A 14,755-nucleotide genomic window follows, 5' to 3' on the forward strand; every position below is an offset into this window, starting at 1 on the left:
GTTGTCGGTGATCAGGCCTTTCACCGTTGTGTCGTCAGCAGACTTAATGATGGTGTTGGAGTCTTGCTTGGGTAAACAGGGAGTACAGGAGGGGACTGATCACGCACCCCTGAGGTCACCCTGTGTTGAGGATCAGCCTGGCAGATGTGTTGTTGCCTACCCTTACCACCTGGGGGTGACCTGTCCAGGATCCAGTTGCAGAGGGAGGTGTATTTGTCCCAGGGTTCTTAGCTTAGTGATGAGCTTTGAGAGCAGTTGAACGCTGAGCTGTAGTCAATCAGCGGAGCAAACTTGTTAGCAGCTAGCTAGTGCTAGTTGGAATGGCCATTACTGTAGCTAGTTTACCAGCATGCTGCTGAAGTTGTACTGCACCGAAGTATGTGTTTGACTCTGATAGCTGGCACTTTTGACTCGCTACTTTGTAACATTCGGCCAACGCGATAACGTTGCAACAAGAGTAGTCAGCTGCTACAGAACTCGGTGCACTAAACACGGCAGAACACTGTCTTATCATGAAAACATATTAATTGTACTATTAGATATAATTGTACTACACTAGCTACCTTGAGGGAGTATTTATTAATTATTAAGCATTGAGTGTGTGTACTGGCATTGGGTTAACATCGCTTTCGTTTTATATGGATTAATGAGACTCACTGGCTTAGCTAGCAACCACAATACTTATTAGCTAGATATATAATTAGGTAGTTAAGACTTGCTCGTGATGAAAACATCAAAATTAGCTGCAGATTTGTTTTTGGACTCTAAGGATGGAGGTTCAGTAGACAATGTCACCGTGGTAACATTTTTGAATGTTATGACTGCATATTGTAGACAAAATTCTTCAAAAAATCTATGCCATGAGTGTTTGCAAGTTATCAGATAGCCCAATGGCCTTCTGCACCAATCTATCTTTTTTTTCTACTGTGTCATTGACTTGTTTATTTTGTTATTGGCTTGTTTATTGTTTATTCCATGTGTAACTCTGTGTTGTTTTTGTCACACTGCTTTGCTTTATCTTGGCCAGGTCGTAGTTGTAAATGAGAACTTGTTCTCAACTAGCCTACCTGGTGAAATAAAATCTAAATATCTGACGTAAGACAATGGTGTTTCACTAAACTACTACACTAGATTACCATGCTAACACACACGCTGTCCATTATTCGTCATTTGTGAGGAGAGCAACAGTTTGGTTGGTCTAAATTATTTTGACCCAGGTAAAATGTTCAAACCGCTGTAATTCATCAAATCTCTCCTCAACTTGTTCTCCCCTTTCTCTCTGTCCTACATGCATCCCCCTCTCTCTACCCCTCTCTCTCCTACGTTCACGCCGCTGTCCCTCCCCCTACGACAGTCTCCATACACCACTGGACAGAATGCTGGCTCCACACCTCTAGTGTATTCTCCTCAGACCCAGCAAATGAATGCACAGCCACAGAGTCGCCCGGTAAGTGCCGCTTTCTCTGTGTCATACGTATGTATTATGACTGATGTGCTTTGGGAAATCCAGACATTTTGATTGGCCTAGAGGGGTACGATGTCATCTGAGGTAGTGATTGTTCAGTAATGATTAGCCCTGATGTGTCTGCCAGGCAGTCCTGTACACACTTGGACGTCTGTGATGCTTTCCAGTCTTGAGTCTAAAAGTTGTAGATAGCCGTTCAAGTTAAGTGTGATAATTTTGTGTTACCTAATATTAAAATGTCACCCAGTCATAATGTATGGATTCAGTATGCCCATGACTTCAAGATGATATACTTAAAGTACTTTACTGTTCTATCTGCACTTTCAATGTAGTCATCCATGCCCAGCCCCAGCCCCAGCCCCCCTGTCATATGGAACCACCAGGTCTGCATCATCTCCTCTAATGGCAGTAAACATGACAATGTGGCAGCTCCACTGCTCTCTCTGTGGTTTTGTATTACCATGCCTCAGTGTGCCCCTCATTGCTCATCTTGTCTCTCTGTATCTCTCCTTCAATCTCTTCCTCTCTCTGCTTTGACATCGCTACCCTATCTTTCTGCCGGACCTCACACTCTATCCCCAATCAGTTTGCGACGGGCCCTCGACCAACCCACCATCAGGTAATTTACCCCATTTCCTCTGTCCTCTCCCTTCTGCTCCCTCAGCTAGAGCTGCTTCGTGCACATCATCACACCACTGTTATTGGTCGGCAAAGAGCTTCTGCTCTCAGTGGAAATTGGCCCCGTTTATACAGAAATGTGTCCCCTAAGTTAATGAGAATGTCTCTCCTTCTGCCTGCTTTCCACCCAGGCACACAACAGTCTGATTTGTTTGACAACAGCCATTCTCTGAGATTCTTTCCACATAGTCGTTAAAGGCATATCTAAGATGACTGTTGCCTGACTGCCAGTCAGACAACGATGCTAGATGTTTGCCATACTATAGTGATGACTCTCTTCTCATGTTGCATTGTTGTGGACTTGCTTGTCAGACTTGGTGTTAACAAGTGTGGTGCTGATGGCACTGCTCCAACATTTTAGGAACATCTAATGCCCTGTTGCTCAGATGTTTATCGGACATTGGCATGCACTATGTTCTCGATCCTTCTCCTTTTGAAAGGGTTATTCCGAGTCAATTTGTGTTTTAGATTATCTGATGAATAATTGTTTTGTATAAATATAATTGCATGTAGTTTTGTTTGAATTGTTTGTGTTTTTGATTGTGTGTGATTGAACATAACTATGTGACTGCTGAGATGAGCCTGGGCACAGAGACGAGAATCCCCTAGCGCCTTCCTGTTGTAATTGTTTATTTCTCTGTCGTAATGAAAATTGGATGCCCTTTGAAGACACTGGGTCACACAGGCAGACAGGCACCCCCCCACCCCACCCCATCCATAACTTGTTGTCCAACATCCTTCTGGATGATTCTGTGTTGACCGTTTTGACAGACTATTAATAGGCAGCCTCCTAGGTCAGTCAGGCTCAGTGTGTCAGAATCTGAACTGTTTACTGGCACAGAGTACACAGTACATGCACTGTCACATACTGGCTCTGCTCTGTCCTGGCGCTAGCCTCTCTTGTGGCACCACGGAAGTGGAGTTGGAAAGCAGATGAAGCAGAACAAAAGGGCTATTATACATTCAGAGAAAATGAGCCTCGTCTCTGACATAAGTTGCAATCTTCCCCGCACAATGAGCGCAACATAGTGATCTGAAAATTCATTCATCTGCCGAAAACCTCTCTTTATTCAGCCTGCTGGCGTCATCCAACCTCTCCGTGTTACTCTTGATTTCTCATTGCGAAATCAACTTCAGTCTTTCACTGTTTAGGGCTGCAAACCAAGAGGTCAGACAAAGGATACAGTTGTTTTTTGATTTGTCAAAATTAGTTGTAGCCTATACGTCCAGTGTAGAGACATCAAAATAATTTTGTTTTTGAGCTGGTGTTTACTGTGAGCAGTTTTCTTCCAGTTTTCCAGTAACAGTTAAAATGTCAGCCGTGGAAAGGTCAGATATAAGCATCATATTAACATTTTGAGTTAAATCTTAACTTAAGCAGTTGATTCCATAACATTATACTCTGTTTGAAATGAGCAGCGCTAGCATTGTTGGTATTCCCTGATACTAACAAGCTCATGTCTGCCAAAGTGGAGCAAAGTCTTAGTTATTCTACCGTGCATGTTGCCAGAGCAAAGCAAAGTGAAAGAGAAGAGAAGAGCGTTCCAATCAGGACTGACTCAGACTCCCGCCCTCTGTCTGTACCTCGAGGTGTTGGGATACCACTGTGATGACACCACCAGTGAGCCTGGCTGAGTTTAGTCCTTGGTGAATGGTAGCAGCTAGATAGACAGAGCTCTATGATGTCGCATAACTCCCTCCATAGGGTGGCGCAGGCTCACAGCCCTCCACACTCTGTCTGTGTTGCTAAGTCATCTCTGTGGGAATACAGCTGGCTCCACGCTAGGACTGAGAACAACTCAACCTGCAAAAGGGCCCACAGGCTGCACAATATTGTAACAGGTGGAAAGCCTTATGATATATACACTCGTGTGTGTGTGTGTGTGTGTGTGTGTGTGTGTGTGTGTGTGTGTGTGTGTGTGTGTGTGTGTGTGTGTGTGTTGTAGGGTTGGGCCAATATAAATCGAATATCGTGATATTTGATATTGATGATATATTGTGACGTGCAAGACTATACTCTATGTGAACTTTACAAATCAAAACGGAGCAGTTGAAAAGGAAGTTTCACCATACTAAGGTTATTTAATTACACTGCGACTATAATATCTAAATAAGCACAACAATTGTATAGTCTAGAATTATCTAGTCATTAACTGCGCAAAACTATATCGCCCAACCCGAGTGTGTTGTGAATTATTGCCCGCTCACTGTGTTTGTGTTGGGCTCCACACTCATCAGTGCAGTCTCCCAATTGGCTTTTCTCTCTTTCCTGCTTCAATACTCAAGGGAGGATTCAGGCCCATCCAGGTAATAATAACTCTTGTCAGAACTCTCTGCAGATGCATGGCATGAGGAACACCCCTACCTACCGGTCCTAACCCCTTACCTTTAACCTCTAACCCCAGAGCCCTCCAGTGGCCATCGTCTTAACTAAAGTATGCTCAGTAGAAAACCCCTCTCTCTCCCCCCAACATAACAGTATAATACTGCCTGAACACCACACTCACTCATTTTCTCTCTCTTTAACCTACGTCTTTTTGTAATCATTCAATAATTTCCCTTCATTCTTCTTGCCCATTCTTAGTCTCCCATGTTTGCTTAGTTTGGATGAACAGCATGCAGAATATTAGAACTGTTAACTTCTTCTTTCCAAAAGTGTTTCATTTTTATGGAAGGAACCGCATTTTAAAGAAAGATTGTGTGTACTTCAGGGTATCTGATCGCTGAAGAATTATTGAACCCGAGTCAACTGGTTGTGGTAACCTTGAGCTCTAGTCATTAGGATGTAGGCCACAGCTGTTGTGGAGTCTTTCATCTTGCTTGGAGTACACTGATTGCTGCATAACATTTTATGAGCTCCCCAAAAAAAGCTTGGCAGCACTGAGCACCCCATTGATTGTGATATTTAGTTTCCTGCAAACATAACTTCTGCAGTCATGAGAACATTTTTTATGATTTTGTGTTTTATGACGCATGAAGAAGAGCTCTGTTTCCACATTGTAAATAAAACCTCACCTCATTTAACAGAACAACACAGAACAGCCCTATAGTACATTGTGGCCCCAGTTATATCTACATTAGCTATGTAGCAGGAGTTCCCAAACTTTTTTGGCCCATAACCCAATTAGAAAATTCCCATGATCCCAGCCATGAGAATTTTTTGTTGTTGAAATTAACAGCCAATGTTAACTTTTTTGTGGGTGGGGGGGGGCTGGCTATGGCAGTCAATTGCAAATCAGTCTGACATCATTTCTGATTCTCTTATTTCACCACCACTAATGAGATGGGTGTGCTTGATGCATGTCACGTCGGAGCTTCTCAAAGTCAGGGTATGTGGTCGACATTGCGCACCTCATATCTGCTGTCACGTCCAACCTGGATCAATATTTGGTTTTATTTCAGACGAGATCACTGAATCCAGCTTCCAGCTTCACACAGATATGAGCTGGCGAAGGGTACCATGAATTTTAATGCTCAGGGGGAAATGGCAAGGTATTCCCTTTGAGTCAGGAACCAAAACTCCTCCGTAATGACCTGTGAATGCGTTGTCTGCAGCATTCAGTCACATGACAGCTCAATCAGCTGTGATGTCACTTGCTGGCATGCCAACTGAGCCAGGATCACAGTCAAACGGATTTTGCACCCAGTCAAACGTCATGTCCAAGTCCGGGAAGTAGGTCCCAAGGTGCTCTTCAAAGCGTTGGAGGTGAGCAGTCGCCACTCCTGTGGGACACTCACTTCTGCTGTTGTCTGTTAGAAACTTCCACAGCCAAGGAAAGGGGGCATGGTTTCGCTTATGTATAAGAAATATTTCCTCTGAATACATATCTGTAGAACGTTTTTGTATTTCCCCTGCATGCTTGCGTTCGGTTTTCAAAATAGCCTATGTCTGTTACATCGGCAAGGAGACACCATTTTCTTTTCATCACAAAGAAAGTCAAGTCTTTTTTTTTTTTACATCCAGTTCGAAAAATCTTTCCAATATTCTTCCCGTTGATAACCACCAGGCCTCGGTGTGAAATGGCAAATTGTCATTCTCTGATCCTATATCTCCACACAGTTTGCGAACAGGCGTGCACGCAGTCGATGTGGTTTGATGTACTTTACAATTGAAGTTGCTGCAGTATGTCTTTGTGGATCTCTTTTGCTGCCAGTTACTTTCTGTATATGATACAATGCGTCCATATGGCAGAGGGAGACACAATTACTAGTGACCCATAGTTTGGGAACCACTGCTATATAGCATAAACATGAACAATTTATGCTAGAGCACTTCACTTTACAAATGTGAAAGTTGTGGACACTGCATTGTAAACTAATGTGGTTGCCTATAAAGTCAGCGTGTGTGGGGTGTAACAGCATGTGTGGTAGGTACAGGGTGTTGCTGTGCGCTGGTTGGTGGTTGACTCTGGCAGCATGGAACCGTGCTCTCTAAGTCCTGTTGTAACAGCACAGCAGGTTGGGAGGCGGAGGCCGCTGTGTTCTGAGACCTTTCACAACCTTGATCTCTCTCTGATGAGGGCAGAGGGAACCCAGCTGGAGGAGTCAGGACTCACCCTGCAGGCCCGTGTCCTGTGGGTTTGTTTATGCTGCTTGAGGAAATGTGTGCTGTTTGAGCGCAATGGAGTGGAAGTGTCATCCACCTGGTCCTCAGAGATAATGCTCTCTGTCTCTGAGGTCTCCTTGGCTTCATCTCTCTGAGCCCCTGCGTCCACAAAGCTGAAATGAGAGACTGCACAGGACACGCATGAAGAGATGAGACTGCTGTTGGGAAAGTTGTGGATCCTCTCTTGCTTCTCTGGGACTAAGTTCTCTCACATGTAATATCGGTCTCTGTGTGTGTGTGTGTGTGTGTGTGTGTGTGTGTGTCTCTCGCCTCTCAGTTTTTCCAGAGGGCTCAGATGCAGACAGCGCGGCCAACCATCCCCACCAACGCTCCATCTCTGCGGCCCGGCTCTCAGAACCCCACAGCGGCGGTATACCCCCCCAACCAGCCCACCATGATGATGATGGCTCCCATGCCCTTCCCCTCCCCACAGGCTGCCCAGTACTACATCCCACAGGTGGGACTGACTGACCAGGCTGCTGCTGTTCTCCAGTAGGCATTCCTCTCTACCAATTCCTCCACGCTGCTTTTAACCCTTTCTTCTATGCCCTCCATTTCTCCCTCTACAGTATCGCCACAGTACGCCCTATGTGGGGCCACCCCAGCCGTTTTCAGTGCAGCCACCAGGGTCTGGCACCTTCTATCCTGGCCCTGGGCCGGGGGAGTACCCTGCTCAGTATGGTGAGTCTCCGCCAAGCACACCCACACACCCCACTTCAAACCCCACCAGTCTGATTTAAAATGGCTGTCTCCCTCCACAAAGCACACATCTGTCCTTTCTAGCACAATTATCTTATTGTACAGACCCCTTCAACTCAGTTTGTTCCTCAGCTACACACACAGAGAGTGACACACACTATACTCAGCTTTTCTTCCTCCTTCCTGACACAGCTCCTGGACCTCAATTCTATCCAGGACAGCAGGTGTACCCCCCCTCACCCCCCATCATAGTGCCTACACCGCAGCAACCTCCACCAGCCAAGCGTGAGAAGAAACCAGTGAGTATCTCTGCAAGCTGCCATCTCAACACAGACATCACACGCTCCCTATGTATGTAAGCATTACACATACGGATACACACACTAGCGTAGGCCATCTGTGCTCAGTTAGGCACCAGGTCTTCTGTTTCCACATGCATACTGTCAGAGGATATGAGAAATGATCCCTGATGAAGAGACATATCTGGATCCATCAGCCCTTTTTACTTGCATTTTGAAACAGAATATTTATTTTACAGAGAAGGTATATGAGGGATGACATGGGTTAATTTAGATCTAGGCTGCCAGTAGAAGCTGGGTTTGTTTTTTATTTTTTTTATTTAACTAGGCAAGTCAATTAAGAACAAATTCTTATTTACAGTGATGGCCTACCCTGGCCAAACCCGGACGACGCTGGGCCAATTGTGCGCCTCCCTATGGGACTCCCAATCACGGCCGGATGGGATTCAGCCTGGATTCGAACCAGGGACTGTAGTGACGTCTTTAGCACTAAGTTGCAGTGCTTTAAACTGCTGCGCCACTCGGGAGCCCTAGCCTTAATGTATGCCAGGCCTTAATCTAGCTTTTTAACACCAGAAAGCCGGGATTGTTTCAAGGGACCCCATTTTGAGCCCATATGGCCAATTCAACTGTTTGGACATGATTTACAAAGAAAGACCTGTCTATATAAGGTGCCACAGTTGACAGTGCATGTCAGAGCAGAAACTATATCATGAAGTCCAAGGAACTGTTCATAGATCTGGGAGAGAGAATTGAGATGAGGCATATCTTGGGAAGGGTGTAAAACAATTTTGAGTGTTGAAAGTTTCCAAGAGCACAGTGGTCTCAATCATTGGGAAATGAACAAAACATGTAACTACCCAGACTCTACCTAGAGCTGGCCGTCCGACCAAACTGAGCAACCTGGCTAGAAGGACCTTGCTCAGGGAGGTGACCAAGAACCCAATGACCACTCTGACAGAACTATAGAGTTCATTGGCTGAGATAGGAGAACCTGCCAGAAGGACAACAGTCTCTACAGCACTTCACCAATCTGGACTTTATGGCAGAGTGGCAAAACATTCTGTGGTCTGATGAGACAAAAATGTAACTCTTTGGTCTGAATGTAATGCTCTATGTCTGGAGAAAACCAGGCACAGCTCATCACCCGTCTAACACCATCCCTGCTTGGGTTGCACATTTTATATAAATCAAAACGTCTTACCTGCATGTGACAGTTGGAGGATTGAACACTTATGGGAGATTCTGGAGCAGCGGCTGGGACTGCGTTTTCCACCACTTTCAACAAAACACCAAATGATCGAATTTCTCGTGCAAGAATGGTGTTGCGTCCCTCCAATAGAGTTCCCGACACTTGTAGAATCTATGCCAAGGTGCATTGAAGCTGTTCTAGTGGCTGTTAAGACACCTTTGTTGGCGTTTTCTTTATTTTGGCAGTTAACCGTAGTTTGATGTGCCATCAGTTACGCAGGCTGACTGGTGATGAATGAGGGGGAAAATGGCTTCATAAAGCTGCTTAATACACAAATGATGTTTGATATCGAAATTCTAACAACATACGTGTGTTAAATATACTTATTTTGGAAAAGTCAAGGACGGAAGGGTGATGACTTTAAAAATGGCTTTACTCCAGATTCGGGGGGAAATATTTTGCTGTTCAGTTTGAAGACCCACATGAAAATACATTATCTTTCCAAAAACCCTTTTAAATGCCTCTACTGAAATATGAGATATCGTAAAAAGTCAAGTGTTAAGCTTTTTCTCTCCATTTGCACAAGATTAATAAGAATGTGGGGCGGCAGGGTAGCCTAGTGGTTAGAGTGTTGGACTAGTAACTGAAAGGTTGCAAGTTCAAATCCCCAAGGTACAAATCTGTCATTTTGCCCCTGAACAGGCAGTTAACCCACTGTTCCTAGGCCGTCATTGAAAATAAGAATTTGTTCTTAACTGACTTGCCTAGTTAAATAAAGGTAAAAATAAAAAAATGTCTGAAACTTTTGGTCACAGATGTATTAATGCTTCTTTAGACTCAGTCAGTACTCCTGTACATTACACGCTCCACTGTTTTAAATGGCTGGGGGAGGGTTGCGCTGAGACACTGGTGCTTTAGTGAGACGGCGTTCCTTTTGTGTCATTGTCCTCCCAGATCCGTATCCGTGACCCCAATCAGGGAGGCAGGGACATCACAGAGGAGATAATGGCAGGGGGCACAGGGAGCCGGAATCCTACTCCCCCTGTCGGACGACCCTCCTCCACCCCCACCCCTCCGCAGGTAAGTACACATCTACTCTCATGCTACCTGCTCTTAGGCTTAATGCGCTCTCTCTTCTCTCACTCACTCACTCACTCACATACACTTACACACACACAAAGGGTGCCATGGTGTGCCACTGACCCACTGAACTGAGCTGAGCTATTAGCCTCTCATCCATGGCTGTGTAAAACCTGTGCTTAGGGCAAACTGCTGGGTGTTAGGAGGGAGCGGGCAATTAGGCCAGGCCACCAGGGCTTTGACACCACGACATACAGAGAGCCATGCACCAGACCAGAAACATTTCTCAGTCTGTGTCTAATCCATCCTCTGCCATACTGCGTTAGACACAGCCAGCCACATAGACTTCAGCCACTGTCCCTGACCCACTGATCTGCACCTAACACACTTACCTGGCCTTAGGTTCACATTCTTTGCTATTCAATTTGAGTAACAGGAAACCATGGCTATTTTACAACAGTGACCTAAACACACTGTATTTCATTGGTCATAGTTGGTTATCTTAATCTTGGACACACAGATCTATGGCTTACACATCTATACCTACTAGTACCTACCTACATGTATCAGTGTATCTCCTCCCTCTCTTCTGGTACAGTAAATGTTGTTATGGAACATGTCGTTTCTGCTTTCTGTCCCTCCATGAAGAATCCAGAAATAAGATTTTCTTATTTATTCAAACAAAAGGAGTCATTGCTGAATGCATTCTAATTGAAAAGGGCAATCATCTTAAATGACAGTTCTTGTTCTGGATTTTGTGGAGGGAAGTCTTTTGTTGTGACACTTCCTCCTTGTCCTCTCCTTGGACGTTAACAGTGTGTCTTTCCTCTCTTTCTGTCTTTTGTCCTTTTTACACTCTCTTTTTTTGTTGCTTTGTTTTACCTTATGTGCCTCCATTTCCCTGTCATTCTCTCCTACTCTTGCTCTCTTTATTTTTTTGCGTCTTCATCTTCTCCTTTTTCCCCTTTTTGCCTGCTTTCCTTGGTTGCCGTCTCTCCTTGTCTTCCCCCGTCTTTTCCGTTGCCAATATTTCTAACCATAACCACTGGTTTCCTTGTTTCCGCTTAATTCTATTTTTGTGCTCGTTTGTGCTTATTTGGCTGTCTTTCCATGTTGCTAGTTTTTATGGCCGCACCCTCATTATCCTCACATTTTCTACCTCAAATCGCAGCAGCAGCAGCCGAGCAGCAGCCAGACTCCGGAGCAGGGCCAAGGCCAGGCCCACCCAGCCTACAGCCTGGAGCCCCCCAAGCAGCAGCAGCCCATGCCTGGGGCTGCAGACAGCAAACCAGGGCCAGGTCTGACCCTCACCCCTCCACCCTCCAGGCACAATACATCTCTGCTCTCAGAGCAGAGGCCTGAGCAAGACGTTGACTCAGTCAAGAGATGGCACAAATAATTTTCTCTTTTGTGTTTAATGTCAGTGTTCTCTTCGCTTTTCCAGTATATGATAAGCCAAAATTGGAGCCGGTTATCCGAAAGCCTTCCTCTCCCGGGATTGGACAACCAGAACCTTCTATGGCGTGGCGAGAGGCCAGTGCACCTGTAACTGCCCCATCTCCCCCTGTAGAAACAGAGCTTCCCTCTCCTGCCCCAGTGATGGTGGCGCCCATCCCTGCCCCTCGTCCTGTTGCCAGCCCCAACCCCATTGAGCAGCCCTCTGCAGTGGAGCCTGCTACTCCCACTCCCTCTGCAGCTGAGCCCAAGACCCTGCCTCCCACGACTCATTCCCAGACCCCAAACACAGTGGAGCCTCTTCCAGAAGCCCCACACACCCTGGCTGCTTCCCCCACCCCCACCCTAACCCCAAAAGCTTTGAATGGCCATGCTGACACTGGGGCTGAGCTGGACACCCAGGCCCAGGAGCCCTCCCTCCTAGATCCCTCCCCACCCCAGCCCCAGGCTTCAACCCCGGCCTCCAGAGAAGACTGTAGTGAGGCTGTGCCCAGTGAGGTGAGAGCAGAGATCCCCCCTGCTGTCATGGACTCTATCGCACCCATCGCTGTAGTGCCAGTCACTCTGACCTCCAAACCTGCGCCTGCTTTTCCAGCACCTCCCCCTGGCCTTCCACCACTAGTGCAGGCCACAGCGGAGGCCAGCAAGCCCGCCGACACTAAAGACGTCCCTCTCAAAGCAGGGACAGAGGCATTCATAACACCAGACAACAAGCCTGAACCACAGCTACAAGCCCTCTCCAGAAAGAGTCCCACTACAGGTATGTACATAACCATGGGTACAGATGACCGTGTGAATGTCACATGGATGCCTGTGTGTATACTATAAATAAACTGTTAAATGTTGCTGCTGGACACAACTAAGACTGTCCACAGTTATAGAATCTGTTTCAAACAGGATCAGTGCTGAGCTCATCACAGTGCTTACACTAACAGCTGGAGTTCATGATTATTCTGAGAGAAAGGCCACTATTTTCCGCTAGTAAAAGTATCTAGTCATAGATTTTTTAGTGGGTGCAATTTTGGGTAAATCGTTAGCCTATAGCCGACTTTAACATGTCTTTGCTGTTGTTTTTGCTGCAGGATGTCAGACTGCTCCTGATGCACCAAAGACCTGGAAGAAACCAAATGAAGAGAGTCCTGTTGGAGATGCCCAACAGAGGGAGACTGAGGTAAGCAACAACCCTTCTTATTCACTCACTGCGGGGGAACAGGAGGAGGAGATGGAGGGGGGGAGCATAAACAGAGTAGACGGAGAAAAGGGAGAGGGAGAGATTATATGGGGAATAGTTCAAATGGAAAATGTTGCCACATGTGTGGCGGTGGAACACAGACATGAATGAGTTGAAGTGGTGTTATCGTCAGAGTACGTTGGCAAGGAGATATCCATCATGATCAGTGTTCCCAGCCGACTCTGTGAAGGCAGCTCTGTCCCTCTATCTCACCCCCTCTGCTTCCCCTCACTCCCCCAGGAGGAGCTCAAGCCTTTGGAAGAGGCTGCTGGAGACCAGGCCCTGCCACCTGCCAGGAGCTGCAGCACCTCTCCCCCACCCTTAGCAGCGCCCTCAGCCCTGGAGGCAGAGGAGAGGCCCCCAGCCCCTGAGGAAAACGGGGAGGCTGAGCCCATGAGGAACGGAGCAGGACACACCTCGGAGACGGAGAGCAGTGACAGCGGGGCCACCCCTGGGGACAATGAGGGCTCCACAGGAGCACCCCCAGACCTCTTCCAGGAAGGTAGGGGGTGGTTATTATTCATTAGTGTCTCTCGCTTAGTTCTCACTATCAACAGTCATACAACCTTTGAACAGTATGAGATGAGCAGGGCTGTTTTCCTCACCTCTCTCTTGTTGTTTCCTCAGATCTGGAGACTAATGGGAAGCGTCAATACAAACGGGACTTCCTGCTGGGCTTTCAGTTCATGGCTGCCTGTACACAGAAGCCAGACGGGCTGCCTCAGATCAGTGACGTTGTGCTGGACAAGGTGTGTGAAGACTGGGCTGAGCAGAGCTCCAGCCTAGTGGTCTGAATGAGTTAGCTGTGAGCAAGGCCCTAAACCCCACAATAAATATTCAGGACTGTAAATGGATAGTGTAAGATGTTAGCAAAGTAAGTTGCTTTTGAAAAAAGCTCTCAAGTGAAGGGATTATTTGTATGGAGCAAACAGTGTGAGTAGCCTGATTTGATCCCTTTAGTAAATACATGGCCCAATGTCTTATTTTTATTTTTTTAATGTAGCTATTCATTATGAAATGATATGCTTCTGGTAAGTTCATCTCCCTCTGCTGCACTTTGACCGAGCCAATAGCGGCTAGCCCATAGACATCCTGTTTTGATTAAAATCACATAGCTATTATGTCACACTTGGCAGTGTTGATAATTCAGCCCCAGAAAAGGAGCAATAGACTGCCAACGATTGATGTACAGTCCCTGGGAGTCATATTTTTCTTCCTGAGAAAATGTTCACTGGAGGAGAGTACTAAGGGAAGTCAACGACAGCTGAGAGCGCTGGAGTTGTTATCCCCCTTCCCTCACAATGTTCCCTTCAGTCCTCCTTCCACATGTGGTTCTGACTTCACTCACTGCCCCAGTCACAAAATTGGTTCAACAGAATTTATCAAATGCATAGCTGATACACATAAAACAGCATACACAGTGAACTAAGACTAGGAACTAAGACTAGGATTGGGAATCCACCACCTCTCAGTGGGATGGAGCTGAAAGGAGCTGGTTCTGACCTCTCTCTTTCGCCCCAGTGGTAGGCCCGATTCCAGCCCCTACCTCAGGCACTTCATGTAGATCTGAAAGGAGGTGATAGATCTACGCAATATGGTAGTACCCCCCTACCTTACCCTCTGATAGGCTTGGTAAAACTTTCACCATATTGATTATACCTATCGTCCTTTCAGATCTCCACAAGTGCTTAGGGAATCAGGGCTAGTAGGGTGTTGTTTCTGGACCAGGCCACAGCCACTGCTCTCCCCATATGGCTAGGCCCACAGTGTTAAAGGATCACTGCTCCCCCTGCTGGTCAGCTGTCTCACTGTCCATCGCTCTCTCTCCCTGTCTCTCTGCAGATAAACCAAAACAAGCTGCCAACCCGGGCGGTAGAATCCAGGGTGATCTCCCGAGGCCCTGACTTCACACCGGCCTTTGCTGACTTTGGCAGACAGATGAGTGGAGGACGCGGCGGAGCTGCAGTGAGTCACGCTCACTCCCAGGCTCACGTAATTACTACCCTTCCACCCGACACAAACACCAATCTCTTTCTCAAATAATGTCTCT

The 14,755-nt window shown here is 46.5% G+C and overlaps 1 protein-coding gene across 9 annotated transcripts in view; it reads left to right on the plus strand.

Moving 5' to 3' along the window:
- Positions 1 to 14,755, plus strand: part of LOC115150726 (eukaryotic translation initiation factor 4 gamma 3) — a 76,612-nt gene that overhangs the window by 50,386 nt on the left and 11,471 nt on the right. For 4 of the 9 annotated variants that reach the window (XM_029694291.1, XM_029694292.1, XM_029694300.1 and 1 more), the window contains exons 4-17: positions 1,355 to 1,447; positions 1,798 to 1,848; positions 2,052 to 2,084; positions 4,430 to 4,450; positions 7,027 to 7,206; positions 7,319 to 7,430; positions 7,641 to 7,747; positions 9,885 to 10,019; positions 11,140 to 11,317; positions 11,464 to 12,234; positions 12,557 to 12,645; positions 12,946 to 13,207; positions 13,333 to 13,454; positions 14,548 to 14,697. In XM_029694291.1, coding sequence (XP_029550151.1) covers positions 1,355 to 1,447; positions 1,798 to 1,848; positions 2,052 to 2,084; positions 4,430 to 4,450; positions 7,027 to 7,206; positions 7,319 to 7,430; positions 7,641 to 7,747; positions 9,885 to 10,019; positions 11,140 to 11,317; positions 11,464 to 12,234; positions 12,557 to 12,645; positions 12,946 to 13,207; positions 13,333 to 13,454; positions 14,548 to 14,697 — 2,304 coding nt within the window. The remainder of the gene's footprint in view (positions 1 to 1,354; positions 1,448 to 1,797; positions 1,849 to 2,051; positions 2,085 to 4,429; positions 4,451 to 7,026; positions 7,207 to 7,318; positions 7,431 to 7,640; positions 7,748 to 9,884; positions 10,020 to 11,139; positions 11,318 to 11,463; positions 12,235 to 12,556; positions 12,646 to 12,945; positions 13,208 to 13,332; positions 13,455 to 14,547; positions 14,698 to 14,755) is intronic. The other 5 variants (XM_029694295.1, XM_029694298.1, XM_029694293.1 and 2 more) reach the window with 5 other exon arrangements.

The sequence above is a fragment of the Salmo trutta genome, chromosome 16, assembly GCF_901001165.1.
Source record: "Salmo trutta chromosome 16, fSalTru1.1, whole genome shotgun sequence".
NCBI lineage: Eukaryota > Metazoa > Chordata > Actinopteri > Salmoniformes > Salmonidae > Salmo > Salmo trutta.